This window comes from Lissotriton helveticus, chromosome 4_1 (assembly GCF_964261635.1).
Source record: "Lissotriton helveticus chromosome 4_1, aLisHel1.1, whole genome shotgun sequence".
Taxonomy (NCBI): Eukaryota; Metazoa; Chordata; class Amphibia; order Caudata; family Salamandridae; genus Lissotriton; species Lissotriton helveticus.
Genome location: NC_136063.1, coordinates 495,705,611 through 495,722,442, shown reverse-complemented (window position 1 = coordinate 495,722,442; position 16,832 = coordinate 495,705,611). Strand labels below are relative to the sequence as shown.

The following is a 16,832-nucleotide window of genomic DNA, read 5'->3' as shown; positions in this document are numbered from 1 at the left end:
AAGGGATATAGGACTAGAGATCGGGTTTCTAACAGGGGCGCCAGAGAAACCTACTGAGACATTCATTTCGCCAGACAAAGGTGCGCCAGGAAGTTTCGAGTGCATAATAGAACTTTTTGTAGCACCAGTATCCAGCAGAAATGGCTCTGACACTCCTGAGGTAATCACCTCGACATAAGGTCCATTCTGATCTACTGGAACTGAAACAACTCCCTCTCTTTGTCCATGGCTGTCCTAGCAATCATTACCCTCATTTTCGTGTTCGGTGTAATAGTCGTCAGCATAGTACTGGGCTGACTTGGACGATGCATTATTCTGTTGGTCAAAGCTGTTCATGGAATTCTGAGGCGGAAAAGAATTCGTATTCTGAGTGAGATTTCCACGGCCCCTACCTCTAGGGGCATGCTGAACACCTCTTCCCCTTACACCTGAATAACCGTTTAAACGACGCGCAAGGGCCGGACAATTACCTTTAAAATGACCCACTTCCTTGCAATACGCACATTGATTCGGGCCATACGTAGGACGCTGATGGGAAAACTCGTTTCCTTGCGCGTTTCTCGAATACTGCTGTTGTTGTCGATAATTGGGCTGACTAGCCGTGCGAGGCGGATAGGCCTGCTGGAGAAGAACCTTAGTTTTCAAATCTTTCGTCTTCTTATCTGCTTTATCTAGCTCGTCTTTACGCCTATTTTCATAGTACTGGGCTGTAGCTAAAATCTGCGCCGACGTAGAGACAGCCCAAGCACTCTCCGAATCTTTCAGTTTGTTACATAGTTCAGGAAGCAAATTATGTACGAACTTGTCTACAAACAATCTTTGGCCACCCTCGGTAGCCATATCTTGACCACTATGATCGGTGAAAGTTTCCTCAAATCTCGTGAAGAAGTCAGACACATTCTCATCTTTCTTTTGCTTACATGCGGATAGCTTGTCCCAGTTTACGCGCACTTCAGGCATTATTGTTTTCATGTATGCTATAATCCTACTGGGAAGTTCAGCTATTAACGGCTCAGGTTTAAAACCACCGACTTGTCTAGCATCTGTAGTCGCAATGTTCGCCCACGAGTCACCTAGTTCCTGATCGTGATCCGTATGACGGATTTTGCTCCATAAAGGATGTGGAACAACGTTCCCAAACAACATGTCAACATCCGCTAAATTCATTATACATGAGCTTGCAGTTTGCGATAACTCCTTATAATACCCAGTCGGGTTTTTACGAGGGTCAGGTAGTGACTGCTTGAGTGCCAACACTTCCGATCTTTTCCAGGGGACATGTACCCATACACGCTGGAAATGAGGCAGAATCGGTGGATTCGCATTCGCATCACCTTCCCTCCAAACCGGAGGAACCTCTCTCATGGGGTACTGTCTCGCTCTCTTCCTACTAGACGTACCACATTCAGATGATGACCCAGAATTACCACCCGTACTTCGATATGATAATAATATCCCAACTGCTTTTTCGACATCGGGACCTATGATCATGCTTTTCCCAAATTTAAATCGTACATTGCACAACTCTCGAGCGTTGCTCTCTTGACCATTATCTTCCAAATCCTCACACAGAAAAACACACATCTGTTCAAAAACATATCTTTGCGTCGGTTCATCCCATTGACGGAAGACGTTCACGACGGACTCTACATCATATCTCGCTGTATCCATAGTCCAATTCCGTGCTAACTTATTCAGGGATTCCCTCTCTTGATAATCAGGCATTTGGCTTCGTAATTGTCTAGGTCCCGTATTAGGGGTCGTTTTAGGCGACCGAAAAAGTGGTGAAGGAATGTTAGTAGCAATGCTGGCCATTTTATGCCAGACGAAAGGTGAAAGCGGAGGAATAACTGGTGGCAGAACAGAGTCACGCAAAGTAGGAACAGAAGCATTCGTAGAGCGAGTATCAGAAGAAAGAGAAGGTGTGCTAGGCGAAGTTGTAGGAGGAACAGTAGGAGAAATAGATGTAATCGGTGAGCCTTGAGGAGGCTGCACCAGAGAAATAGAAGCCAGTTGAAGAGCAGCTGGTGAGTGCTGTAAAGGAGCCGGCATAACAGCTACCAGAGGTGCAACTAAAGGTTGCGGAGGTGCTGTGGCATTTTGTGCATAGGGCGGTGGCGAACTTAGCAGATGTGCCATTAATGGATCTTTTTCACGCTCTTTTATTATTTCTTTCTGAGGATGTTGTAAAACAGGATAGCATTTATCTATTGCCATTTTACGTTGCCTGTGCAACTGCTCACTTATTTGTTCTTCTTCATTGTCTTTAAATTTTATCGCGGCTTGCATTACTGAAATACCTCTTTCTCTCTTATTTTTCTTTTCTAATTTAATTTCCTTTTGTTTGGCCTCTTTACGCCATAAACGGAAAGAGTCAACCATCGCCGGCCGGGCTTTCTTCTTGAACAATTTGACCTCTAGATTATCTAAAATTTCTGAGTCGAAACTACCATATTGGGGCCATTTTAAAACACCATCCTTACGGGTGTATTTTATCCACTCTTCATTATATGCGATAGGACCTACGCCATGCTTCACATAGAGCTCATACGTTGGAGTTCCAATCGGAGGAACCGGACAGGAATCCTCTAATCGGGAGTCCTTACTACAACCAAGACAAAACAAGTTTCCAAGTCTGCTAAAACCAGGCATCTTCGCTCACTAGTCTAGCTTCAAACTTCAAAAGATTATCTATTACGATATTTCTCGTGAAAACACGAGTCCTTCGGCTTTGGGGCTTGCAAGTACCAAATCAAGTCGTATCTCAAGGATACCAAAAACTAAGGACAAACTAAGGACTGGGAGACGCTCCACTTATACTTAACTGAAGTATTTGAAGATCTGTGACGTCGCTAGAAGACTCGTCTATCGTTTCGCTCTACCAAGGATCACTGGGTCCAAAACAAGGCGATAGTCAGGGCAGCAGTCCTTCGTAGCCGTCGGGACGCGGGGAACCTCGCAGCAAAGACCTTCGGAACCACGTCGACATACAGGGGTCGCTGAAGTGGCTGGTCGTCCTCCGGAATTTTCACACGAAGCTCCTCACGAACATCTGGCTTGGACCGTCGCCGCTTGATACTGCCCCGAGTTGGGTGCCGGGTTTTTAGGAACCCGGTGGTGCCAGGGAATAACACCCGAAGACCTCTGAGTTCCCCCTTGTTTCGGACCACAGAAACACGTAGTCTTCTAGTCGCAGTCAGAGATCAAGTTTTATTGATAGCTACCAAGTAACAGGTGTCCTAGAAGCACGACAAGCACGGGTCATGTGTTCTCAGGAGACTGTTCGTTTTTACAGAACCAGCCTTTTCCTTATATACAGAAATAATAGCTGCAAGCAAGAATTCTCGAGTTTATGATACGGCTGTAAACATATTTCTATAATAATACAAAGAGCGAAGTCATGTAAGCAAGCCCACATTATAGATGTCCAGTTCGTGATAGATTACCCAGCCAGACCCGGAACTCCCATCAGATATCGATGAAACATCAATAAAGGAAGGTACCACCCAGTCATAAAACTGCCCATAAACAAGGAGTATGGACAGGTGCATGTTTGTAGAAAGCATGGTCTGTATGTAGTGAATGGTTTGAGGAATGTTATGTATTGATGCTATCGTATTTGGCCACTGGGCGAGGGGCTGCCCAAACAGGTTTGGCTAAAGGCAATGGAGTCAGTTGGGACAGGTCAGGGGGAAGTCAGGGAAGGTGGACGTGTCCTTTTAGATCAAGCTCGACCTTTAATTGACTTATCATGAGGGCAAGACGTAAGATGGATGTCGTTCACAAAATGGAGTCTAAGGGGTCGGGACGGAAACTACGATTTAGGGTCGTTGGCGACCCTCGATTATGACGCAAATGTATAGGAATGATGTCCTAATCATTATCGGTTCGTGGACACCAAATTCGTCATGGTACGTTGATATTTTGTGACACGGGTATTGGACCTCGATATCGGGATAACAACAGGGTCCAGATTTTCAGAACCACAGTTCTACCAGATCTCCTCACGATGTCGGAAGGACAAGTTTGGCACCCAGATCCGCAGTCGTTGCACCTGACTGCATGGCTCCTGAGCAGGGAGAGTTTATGAACCTACCTTTATCAAGAGAGATTAAGGAGGTCCTTTCCCAGGCAAGGGCTCCTTCAACGAACAGGACTTACCGTCTTAAGTGGAAAAGATTTTGTTGCTGGTGCAGGAAAGAAAGCATTGATCCTTTCACTTCCAAGCCTCATCAGCTCCTTCCTTATCTGCTGTCCTTGGCTAAGTCGGGACTAGCCCATTCATCGATTTAAGGTCCATTTGGCGGCAATATCAAGGTTCAGAAGGACTGGTTCTGGTCCTTCCTTGTGGTCTTCCAGAATTGTCAAGCAATTTCTTAAGGGCTTGTTCAGAGTCTATCCACCAGTGAGACCACCTCCTTTTACATGGCATTTAAATCTAGTCCTATCTCAACTCATGAAAGACCCATTTGAACCAATCCATCCTTCTGACATGAAATACCTTTCATGGAAATTGGCTCTCCTCCTCACTCTCACGTCGGCTAGGCGTGTTGGAGAATTGCAGGCCTTGACTATCCAAGAACCTTTCCTCCAATTCAAAAGAAACACTGTAATCATGAGAACTAATCCTAGGTTTATGCCTAAGGTGCCCTCGGACTTCCACTTGAATGAGCCGGTCATTCTGAAGGCGTTCTTTCCTCAACCGGCTACACCAGCAGAAAGAACATTGCATTCGTTAGATGTACAGCGGTGCTTGAAATTCTACTTGGAACGTACTAAGGGATTTCAAAAATCCTCTCAGTTATCTGTTGCCTTCGGAGGTCCAAGCAAGGGCCTTCCTCTTTCCAAACAGGGTATTTCAAGATGGATCACGAGTGCCATTCTGCATTGTCACACTGCTGCAGGAAAACCTCTGACTGGCAGGATTCGATCACATTCCACAGGATCGGTGGCTTCTTCGACAGCCCTCATCGCGGGGGTACAGATTAAAGACATTTGCAGAGCTGCTACCTGGAGCAGCGTTCACACCTTCACCAAGCATTACTGCTTGGAGTCCTTGCAACAAGATGATGCGGCAGTAGGACAGGCTGTCCTGCGGAACCTCTTCCAATAATTGGTGAGCTTTCCTTTCTATCCCACCTTCCGTATTACACATTTTGTATCTCTGTCATGTTGCCTATTGCTATAATATTATGATGCAAAATGTGGTTTTGTTGCTAACTGCTTGCTACTCTGATACAAAAGCATGGGAATCTATGAAAGTTCCAATACTGGGGTAAGAAAACAAGTTACTTACCTGTAACTTTGGTTCCCCAGTATTGGTAACTTTCATAGATTCCCATGCGCCCACCCACCACCCTGAGGAAAGCTCAGCCTACAACAGATATGGTGTCTAAGTACACTACGGCTACGAAAATCTGAGGCTCTGAGGTTCCTTCAGGAAGGTTCTAAGGGGTGAGGCACTTCTGATTGGCTGATGCCTAAGTTTGGTCTCTTTTACACAAAGAGGGTGATATGCTGCAAAAGGGAATGAGGCCTAGGCCTTTTTCCTTGGTATTTTGTACCTACAGCTATGGTATTTTGTTACCGAGACTCCCATTCCGACGACGGGGAATGATACAAAAGCATGGGAATCTATGAAAGTTACCAATACTGGGGAACCAAAGTTACAGGTAAGTAACTTGTTTTCTTTCTGGCTATCAGCCGTCTTCAGCCAGGATAGCTTGACTTCAGTGGCTTAGTGAGCATGGGACCCTCGTCTGGGCATACCCTTCCCAGATAGGGTAAACAGCAAAACACACAAGATGATGGACAGAATGTTGCACAATGGCAAAACATTCACCCCCAGTCACAGATCTGGGTTTAATCCATCATTATTTTGCTCACCAAGCCACCCCAGTTCAGACATGGCCATATGCAAATCAGCCTTGACCCTGTGCCTCATAGGAACAGTCCAGCCCGAACTGCCAAGCCATGTCTTCTCTGGACCGGAATCAAGCATCCTAGGACCGGTTTCTGGCACTCCACATGTAGCGCTCACAAGGTGCAAGGTCACACCAGCAGCCTCAGGAACCAAAGGTAGCGCTCCTCACCTCCTGGGAGTACAGTCCAGCCCAATATAGCACTCTTCCTCTTCAGGGCCAGGTAGCAGAGCAGCAGGTACTACTGGGCAAAGTCAGCAGTCAGTGGGCACTCATCAGGACAGGGCGGTAGGTCCTAGAAACCATCCTCCTCTAACGTGGCACTCCTCCTAATACAGCAGCCTTGACTCCGGCAATGGGGCTCTCACAAGCCCTGTGGACAGCAGAGGGGTTACAGTTGGGCCCAGGGTCCAGCTCACAGGCCCATGTGGCGGTACCTCCTGGCAGCAGGTCCCCACGCATTCAGGTCCACGCTCTGACTAAGCACATGGTGGCACAGCTCCCCTATTTATACGCCCCTCACCCCACCTGCCAGACAGTGCCAGAAGTTTCTATAAGCGTCTGGGGAAACTGGTCTAGGGGAGGAGTAGAGCACCCTGGGTGCCAGGTTTCCCTCCAAAAGCTGGGGTGGCTGGGAAACAAACAACTAGACTGCTAACCCACCTCAGTCAGGTGGCACAACACACAGCCATGGCATCCATTTTAAAAGTGACTTTTCTCCAAGGTGCATTCTTACAATGGGGGAATTACAGGTGCGCACACCATTGCATCACATTTACTATGGCATCTCACACCACACATGGTCTATTCATTTCTCTACCATGGGGGAGACATCCTTAAATAGGGGGGTGAAAAGCGAAACATTTTGGGAAAAAGGGCCAAGTCCAACAAACTCCCACTCAAATCCTGTGAACTGGACTGTATGTGGGCTCAATGGGTACCTGGGCAGTGCGAAACAAGCCTGCGAGAGAGGCCTCTCTCCTGATATTAGTAGTGAAAGGGGTGGTATTTGAATCACTGCGCACTCTGTAAATCAAGCAGGATGGTGGGTAACAAAGTTAATGCTCATTGACACGGTCTGCTATCTGAAAATGGGCTGGCTCTGCCCTCCGCTCTGAACTGAGGTGGACTTAGTTCAGTCCTTCGCCCTCCGTCAGGTCTGATTAACCAACGCCATGTGTTTTGAGTGGGAAGTGACACTCTACTACTAGGAGTAATGAGATTTCATTTTATTTTAAACTAGCAATTTAATTGGCATAACGGTCAGTTAACCACCTTTCCATTACTGCTCGCAGTGCACTTTGCATTGTGCAAGACCAGTTTGTGGGTCAAGTACATCACAGTTAGGTCGAATAGATCATTCTCATCACTAGACCTGCAGGTCTGGTAAAATATTTGAGATTTTTGAGGCATGCACTGCATGCCTTAGTAACTTAAAGTCAGGCCTGTTGGCTTTGCCGGTGCTTGTTACTGAAGTCGTATTTGTGTCAATTATTTATTTAGTTATATATTTTATTTATAGTGTTTAATAAAGTGCACATGACCACCAGGGTGTCAGAGCGCTGTACAAAGATCTCTGGTTAGGGTTACTTTACAATAGGAACACACTACAAGGCTAAACATCCATCTCCAATGAAAGAGGAGGATACAAAACAATAAGCTACAAAATAATATAGAGCAAATGTCAATTTCCGAAGGAGTTTTCTCATGGCCCATGCTTTTCAAGTAGATTGGTTTTAACTTCCTTATTGAAAAGTCTGAATTATGTAATTGCTCTCATTGTGGGTGGTAAGGAGTTCCATATTTTCGGAGCAGGTCCAGCTAAAATGTGGCTCTGTGTTTTCCTTTTTTTTAATCTAGCTGTTTCAAGTATGAGGGATTTAGCACTTCTAGAATCCTTTCCACCTCCTGGTAGCTTAATTCTCTTTGCCATGTACTAGGGACCAGAGTTGTATATAGCTTTGTGTGTGATACATGCAGTTAGATCTGAGCCTCTACTGGGAGCCGATCTAGGACTCTGAGTGATGGAGAAATGCGATCATAGCGACCTGTGCCTGCTAATAGTCTAGCTGCTGCATTAACTGGCACTTTCATTGGGGCTAGGCTGGCTTTAGGTAGACCTATGAGTGTGGCAATCCCATAGCCTTGTCTTGAGAACAATAGAAATTGAACCGCCGTTTTGAGCTCTTCTAGAGGTATGAAGGGTTTTTTGTTTTCTTAGAAGATGTAGATGTAGGTTAGCGCTTCTGGCTGCAGCTTGTATGTGAGATTGCATGTTTAGATTTGTGTCTAGTGTGATGCTTAGTGATTTTATGGCGTCACAGAGGGTTGGGATAGTTTAGAGACATGAGGTTTTGACAGTGGTTGCCTCACTGCTTTGCAGCAGTGAAATAAAATGATAATAACTTGAGGTTATCATTTTATTCTGTCCTGCTGCTGCAGATTTGTGGGCGGGGCTGCTCTACTCTCAGAGCAGGGGAAGGAGTAGTTGGCACACACTGTAAGTGTGCATGAATGTTTGGTCGGCATTCTCAGGCTGGCCAAACATTCATGTGCACTTTGCATGTTCTCCACCCAAGCTCTATTGCAAAACATGCATTGCAGCATTGTGATTGGCTTAGGGGAGCCTGGGTGTGCTTCCTCTTCCGGCCAGAGCAAGGGACTACGAAGAGGTGTGGCGAGAAAGTATGGTTTTCCTTTTTCCCATCCCCCGCCACGCCACCCCTGATCCATGCCAGCCACAAATGGGAGGCCATAATTGACGTTGAGGGGCGCAGAGAAAGAATTCGGTTTTCAGTGAAATTTGTTTTAGATGGTTGTAGGCCAGACAGATCTGTTTTTTCCTCAGGGTGTCAGCCAGTCTCTGGATATCCTCTTGTGAGGAGACTTTGATGTAGAGTTGAGTATCATCTGCATACATGTGGTACGATATTTTTGATTGTTTAGGATTTGAGTGAGTGGTCCATGATTAGATTGAAGAGCGTTGGTGAAATTGTAGATTACTGCGGGACATCCATGTCGAGGTCTGCTACATCGGAAAGTATATTGCCTAGTTTGACTCTATTGTCGGTTCTGCAGTGTTAGACCTGGCACCATTGGTGTGGGTCTCCCTTTCCTTTTTTACTGTTGACTCATGTGTTTTTGCTGGTGTTAGATGCTTTGAGCACTGTGCCACTGCTGTCCAGGGCCAATGTGCGAGTGCTCCCTACTGTAAATTGATGTATTGATTAGTGGTACCTTGATTGGTTGTTTGGTTTACCTGTCAGACCCTAGTACAGTGCACTGACTGTGCCCAGGGCGTGTAAATCCAATTGCTGCTAGTGGGCTTGCAGCACTGGTTGTGCCTCCCACAGAAGCGGCCTTGTAAAACGTGTCAAAGGTCTGCCATTGCAGAGCCTGTGTGCAGTCTAGTATTGTCATGCTGACTGGGCAAGTGCACCCACTTGCCAGTCCCTAATCTTTCCCTTGTCTTCGTATTAGTCACCCCTATGGTAGGCCCACTGGCAGGGTGCATTGTAAGTACAAGGTAGGACAAGCCCTGATGTGTGTGGCATGTCCTAATAGTGAATTACAGCCATTTTCGTTTTCCACTATTGCAAGGCTACCTGTTCTCCATAGGCCAGAATGGGCTGCTACATTATTACATGTTTATAATCCTAGCAGACTCGGAGAACATGGTAGAAATTCGAGTTTAGTATGCCTGGACTCAGAATATTAAAATACATCTTTTAGTGAAGTTTATTTTAATATTCTGTGTTTGCAGATAGCACTTTTAGAAAGTAGGTATTTGCTTGCCTAACCATTTGAGCCTGCCTCTGCGTGGTTGTGTATTCCTTTATCTGGTTTTGTGAGTGACTGGGCTGGGGGATTCCAAGAGACCGGCTGGTGCAGCCAGGTGGTGAATAGGTAGATCTGCATCTAGATGGGAGGGAGGAGTTGCACCTGGGACCTGAATAGGGCTGGGCCTTCCCTCTACAAAACCGGCTCCACCCCCTGTGGTACGTCTGTTGTCTCTGCCCTGCACACTGAAAGAAGCGAAGGACGACTGTCAACAAAGTGCTCCAGGACTGTACTAGCCTTCCACAATGCTGGCTCCACCTCCTGTGGGGCGTCTGATGTTTCTGCCCTAAACAGTGATTCATAACTGGTTTGGACTAGGCACAGGCCCCTCTCCCCTCAGAGAACAAAGGATTTTGGGGTCTAAGTATTGGGACCCTGATCCCATGAAATTAGATCACTTTTGGACTACAAGACGAAACCTTTGCTGAGGAGAGGAACCTGAAGAAACTGAGGAGAGACTATTCCCAAGCTTAAGTGCTGCTTGGGGGATTGGCCTGCAGTGGTTGCCTGACTGCCAAAGAGAGGAGAAAGAACTTTGTGGACTTTACTTTCAACTTGTGCAAAAGATCTCCAAGGGCTTGGAAGAGAGCTTGCCCCCTGACCAAAGTCCCAGGACCAGTGGACTTCACCAGCCTTTGTGAATAGCTGCTGGAAACGCTGTTTCAGTGGCTACAGAGGCAGGGAGCTGTGACCGACTCTCACGACCGGCCCGGTGTCCTGTAGGCACCGCATCAAGCAACGTCTGCCTCGAACAACGCAAGCTCTGAGCTCACCGACTCCGTCCTGACGCCGTCACTGAGCCGTAGCCTGCACCACGACTGGTGGACACCGCGACGTGCAACGCCTCGCTACAACGACTCGTACTGGTCTGACCGTTGCGGTCACTGCTGCTGACTCCGAATCCTGTGACCGCACTGGAGTTGGGACCTGCCTCACACGCTTTACGACACACCACCCGACTTGCACTGCTGTCCGGACTGATCGACGCCAGCTCCCAAACTCCGGTTCTGTCGCCGCACCGCAAGCTGCAAGCACCGCAACGAAGCACCGTCTCAACGCAACGCAAGCCTTGGATCCACTGACTCTGTCAACGGGCCGGCACAGCACTGCACTACACTGCATCGAGGGACAACGTGTCCTGCAACACTTCCTTTCTGCACCGCGACGAACACCAGAACCGGCTTGCACATCCGTGCCAGCCTCCCCAAGTAAAAGGTACTGTGACTGCGTCTGTCGACATTTGAGTGGGCCCGTACCGACGCGGTCCGCTGGATTTGCTAGACTCTGTTATTTTCTACAACGCTGTAGCCGGACCAGGCTACCGACTCGCACAGAACTTTGATTTAAGCCTTTTAACCAGAACTCTTGAAATCTAATAGTACTGTGGATTCTTTTTGTCGTTTATTGGTCTTGTGGTAACTCTATATAAAATATACTAATTTTTTATATAAAACCTTGTGTGGTGTCCATTTGTAGTGTTGTCACTGGGTTACTGTATGTGGTCACAAATGCTTAACGTGCAACACCTTTGAAATAAAGCCTTGCTGCTCGTGCCAAGCTACCAAGGGGGTGAGCAGGGGTTATTTTAGGAGTGTAATCCACTTATCCTGACTAGAGGAGAGGGTCCCTATTTGTCACAAGTACCTACCTGTGCCAACTAGAGACCCCCAATTCTAACATGCAGGAAGAAGGCAAACCAGTTAAGGATGGCTCCTGATAGGCCTATTCTGAATTCTAGAGTTTCTCTCAGGTGTTTGTGGTTAAAAGGAGGTGTCCAGTGTCCTCTTAAAAGAAGAAACTGCATCAGACCATATGATGAAAGTGGAAGCAGATTGTGCAGAGATATGAGTCAGTCAACTAGGCAATGTGACTGTCCGGGGAGGATAAAAGTGGTCAGTGTCACTTACTTTAGTCCTGGGGAGCAAGCCTTAGATTTGGCCGTAATGGGGGAGCTAATCTTTAACCGCATCGCTGCGGCGGCTATTCCGCCGCAGCGCTAAGGGGGCGCGGCGGCCGCATGCTGATGACGGAACCGCTCCGTCATCAGCCGCGGTTGGGCTGTGCTCATGACGGAGCGGTTCCGTCATGGCCCCGCCTGCTCAATAGAACGCGCCGCGCAGGCACGAAATCAGCGCCGCGCAGGCGCGGCGGCCGGGCCATGACGGAACCGCTCCGTCATCAGCACAGCCCAACAGCAGCTGATGACGGAGCGGTTCCGTCATCAGCATGGAAAGGGTTAAACCTAAAATTGATAAAGATTTAGCAAACTAGAACATGGATGCTTGCAAGGCAACCTTTTCCAGTGGATCCATTCAGAGAAGGGGAAATAATTCTAAGGAAGAGGGTCTCCAGTTTTTACCAGAGGTTTTCTCTCTTCAGTTCATTTCAGAACCATTTGGGTTTCATTTAAGTTAATTTCTATTTCTATTTTTCTTTTACTTTTTTTTTTTGAAGTGGCAACCTGTTTTTTATTGGTTTTCTTTTTAGGTTTTACAATAGTCTCCGTAAAATTAAAAAGAGGATTTAGACGTGTTTTAAAAAATATTTTATATATATATATATATATATATATATATATATATATATATATATATATATATATATATATATATATATATATATATATATTGATATATCTATCTGAGTATGTGTGTATGCATATAGTTAATAGTAGCTACCTAATAATGCAGCTAAATGTCTTCGCACATACTGTGACTGACTTTTTATTTACAAAGAACATTATTCTGTCAATGCGGTTGCATAATTTAGTCTTATGTTGCTGCATATTTCCAGTGGCCCTGGTTTATATATTTGGGTATTATGTTGATAGTAATCTTCATATTGTAAGTCTGCTTTTAATAATACAGCAATATAACAATCCCCATATCTGGAATTATAATGGAAAGGGCTTTTGACTGTCTTCTGCTACATATCTTATTGTGCTACTCATGTATGTTTACTCTTCAACAGGCAATATAAGCAGTGATATCATTGATGAACTGATGTCTTCTGATGGTAAGTATTTTTACATTTGTGTTTTTTTTATTTGAGTTAAGAAGCTTTCAGTGCTGTTGCCTCTTATTTGAAAACACTGAAACAAATGTTTGTCTGGTCCAATGACCAGACAATATTGTTTGCCTAAAAAGTATAAATATCTGTCATTCAGTCAGCACCACCTTCATAATAAATATTACTGAACACCTTAAAACAAAGCAATCAAGTTATAAGTAAATGCTGAGAGAACAATGTGTGCCATACTGTGATGACATATTTGTTTTTCAGAGATATGGAGCAGTACGTTGTTCATTTTAGATCTCACAACAGACTGATTTTGTTTACTGGAAAGTCTTCGTGTCCGCACACACCCCACAACATACAGCACGTAACACAGAGCAATGGGATTTACGTCAACCCTCTTTTGCGACTGGCTGCTTTATGCACATCACCTTCAGGAATTGGCTCCTTGAGCGGTCTGTCATCTGTTGGTACGAGTCTACGTCATAGGTAGGATTAAAAAACAAGCATTAAAAATGCAACAGGTCTCACCTTTGATTAAGTTAAAGCCATTTGCTTTGCTATACAATACCAGTAGAAAAGCAAATGGCTTTAACTTTATTTATTTATTTATAAGGTTTTTTATAGCGCGAACGTGACCCACGAGGGTATCGGAGCGCTTTACAGTATTTAGTTATAAAGACCTACGAATGAGATAGTATACTGTGGCGGGGTGGAAGTAAGGGACCGGAGACCAGGTCTTGCGAGATAAGGTTTTATTTTAGTAAAGGTTCTTTTACCACGAGTAGAAAGTCTGTCCCTTGAATATCGGGCTGGATCCGTCATGAAAGGCTTCCTCGAGGTTGGAGACTTCCTGCCTGTCTTTTCCACGTCAGGGTTGTCAAGTCTGCTTCCACGGACTCCCGCCGAGGTTTATGTAGGTAGGAAAGAGACAGAGCGTCAGGAATGACGTCCATTATTACTCGTATTGCCCAAGGGACCGGGGAGTGGAGGGATCACCGCTGAATAAGTGTAAACTTCAACACCATTCACTCTCGACGTGAGGGAGGTGCACATGTGAGAAGCGGGTGTACGGGGAGGGTATTGGGGGTGTTGGAGTTTATCTCAAGATACTGTAGAGGTGAGGGGGATGTACGGGCTCACACTTTGCTATACCGCCGGGTTTCCCCGCCTCCCTACCCAGCCCGACACTCTTTGCCCTACTGTAATAGCCACGCTCCTCCTGCAACGTGGCTCGGTGGTGCGTGGTGTCGTTTGCCTCCAAGGCTCTGCTGTGATTCCCTCCGTCGGGATCTGTCCTTCTGCGCGGTAGTCTGTTGCTTTTCTTTCTCACTCTTCTCCAAACGCCAGTCTCACTCCTCTCACTGCCGGGTCCACTCCGGTGACGATGCACGACGTTTGTTTCGCTTCCTCAACTTTATCCAATGAAGACAGGTCGACGTCAAAAGGGGGCTGGTCTTCTTGATGATCGTATACCCAGTTAAAGGCGCCTTCCACATTTTTCCTCCTCTCGTGATTGCGACAGAGGTTCGACGTCACTGCTCCATTCGTCCTGCAGAGAATGGACAGAGGATGATAACGGTGTTTTCACTGTCCACCACTCTTTAGTAGGAGAACCAGGAATTGACGCCTGGTCCTCCCGGTCACATATACACGCATTTGTTATTCATCATTACTTACAAAAGAGGTAAATAGTATAAGATAACATAGGCGCCCAGTAGACAGAATATAAGGATCCCAGAGGGCGACAGATCATTGTATTATATACAGTTATTGAGCCTTAGGACATTATTGAGGAAATAAACAAACATATAATGTTCTCGTTCAATCCACAAGGAGTAGCCAGTGATATGAGGATTGTATCGGTGACTCGATGTCAGCATAGAGTCAAGATTTAGGACGTGAATTTGTTCATTAGGAGTACATTTAGCTCTTTTTTGAAGGTGGTAAAGTAAGAGATTCCCCGAACCACTGGAGGTAAGGAGTTCCAAATCTTTGGAGCGATCCCTGAAAAGGCCCTGCCCTGCAGCCAGTTCTCTTTTTATGAAAGGGTTGTGGTTTCAGAAGTAAGGAGCTCGCACTTCGTAGTTGTCTGCATCCTTCGGATTGTTCTAGTTTTAGAGCTAGGTAACTGGGTGCAGTGCTTTATGGGTCATGCAGGCAACCTTTAGTTGTATTCTTGCCTCATAGGGCAGCCAGTTTAGCTCTTTCAGGGTCGGAGAAATGTGGCTGTTTCTTTTAGATCTTGATATCAATCTTGCCGCAATATTAAGAGAAGCCCTCAGCGGAGCCAGCTTGTATTTGGGGAGACTGCAAAGAGTGCTGCTTCCATAGTCTAATCTTGGTAGCACTAAGGCTTGCACTGCCATTTTTAGGTTGGTCCGAGGGAGGAAGGGTTTACGTTTCCTTAGAACACTCATCTGGTGATTGGCTCCCTTGGTGGCATTAGTGATGTGCGACTGCATATTCAGGTGTTTGTCTATTGTGACTCCCAGGGATTTTGCAGAGTCACTGATGAGGGGAGAACAGTCAATGGAGGTCAGGTGTTTCAACCATTGCTCTATCTTTGGTGTGTGATTGGGTGGGGAGATAAGAATGAATTCAATTTTTTTTGTGTTAAGCATGAGGTGGTGGTTTGTGACCCAACTTTGCTTGTTCTATAGAATAGCGTTGAGGGAGATGATGTCTTCTGGAGTGGAGATTTTCAAATACCGCTGTGTCGTCCGTATACAGGTGATATAGGATATTCGCGGATTTCAATGCGTTCGCTAAGGGTTCCATTAGTAGGTTGAAAAGAATAGGTGATAGGGCTGAGCCCTGAGGAGCGCCTATGTTGACCACTGATGACTGAGAGAGAGAATTCTTCATCTTGATTCTTTGTGTTCTGTTATTAAGGAAGGAGGAGAACCAATGTAACACTGGGTCCGAGAGGCGCACATCCTTCCTTCCAATAGGGACAGTAGGTTGTCATGTTTAACCATGTCGAAGGCGGAGGATAAGTCCAGCAGTATCATTAGGCACGATTCATTGTTGTCAAGCATTTTTAATATGTCATCCAATATGTGGGTGAGTGTGCCCTCGGCGGAAACCAGATTGGTGATTGATTGTCTAGGACTGTGGTTCCCAAACTGTGCGCCGCGGCACCCTGGTGCGCCGTTATCAGTAGCCAGGGGCACCGCCGCACTACGTGGGAAAGATAGCATCTGGCCTCGTTAGGCCCCCCCTGTGCAGCGATGTCAGAAGTGCAGAGTGCCAGAACACCAGAGTAATTATGCGCGATTAAAACAAACAAACAGGCAACCTCAGGCTCCTATACAGATCCCAACTGCAAGGAAAAGCACTAGAGGCTGAACTGGAAGCACTTTGGAAACAGGAAGTAGTGAAGTGGGGGGCAAATAGGGATTTTGAAAAAGTGCATGCGTATGATTGTGGATCCCCAGCACTGGACTCATTGGAATGTATGCTTGTTGTCACACTTTGATAACTTACGTCAAGGAGCGACTCTGAGGTGAAGGCTTAGAAAAAATATATACATTTATACAAAAGTACAGCGCATTACCTCTGTTCCCGAGTTTCCACAACAACCATTAGACAAGCATAGCATTTCCGAGCTAACAGTGGGAGTTAGGTTAACAGACTAGTAACTTGCTTCTTAATAAGGTGCGCGATTAAAACTTAGGGTCTAAGTTCATGGACTGCGCACTGATTTTTTCTGGATGCATTTTCATGCCCAAAGTTTGCGACAAACAACTCTAAATCAACCTGCTTTTGTGACACCACATCCAATCAAACTCCGCCCGCAGGCTGCCAAATGCAGTCTTAATTTTCAATGAGTAGGGTTTGAGTGTGCTTCATGAGAGACAGTGAAACGTAATTGCAATTTAAACCAAGCAGAAAAATCACTACAATAAGATACATATCAGAACGTACACCCTTTGGTTTTATTTTGATTTTTATTTAATGTGATTTTATATAGCGCGAACATTACCCGAAGGTGTCAGAGCGCTTTACATAAGAACCAGTTGCGATACATAAGGACTTAGGATTACATGCGTT

At 45.9% G+C, this 16,832-nt stretch overlaps 1 protein-coding gene across 1 annotated transcript in view; it reads left to right on the top strand.

Annotated features, from left to right (window-relative positions):
* Nucleotides 1–16,832, top strand: part of E2F5 (E2F transcription factor 5) — a 348,139-nt gene that overhangs the window by 284,234 nt on the left and 47,073 nt on the right. Inside the window, exon 8 of the mRNA XM_078687086.1 lies at nt 12,732–12,776. Within this exon, the coding sequence (XP_078543212.1) occupies nt 12,732–12,776 (45 nt within the window). The remainder of the gene's footprint in view (nt 1–12,731; nt 12,777–16,832) is intronic.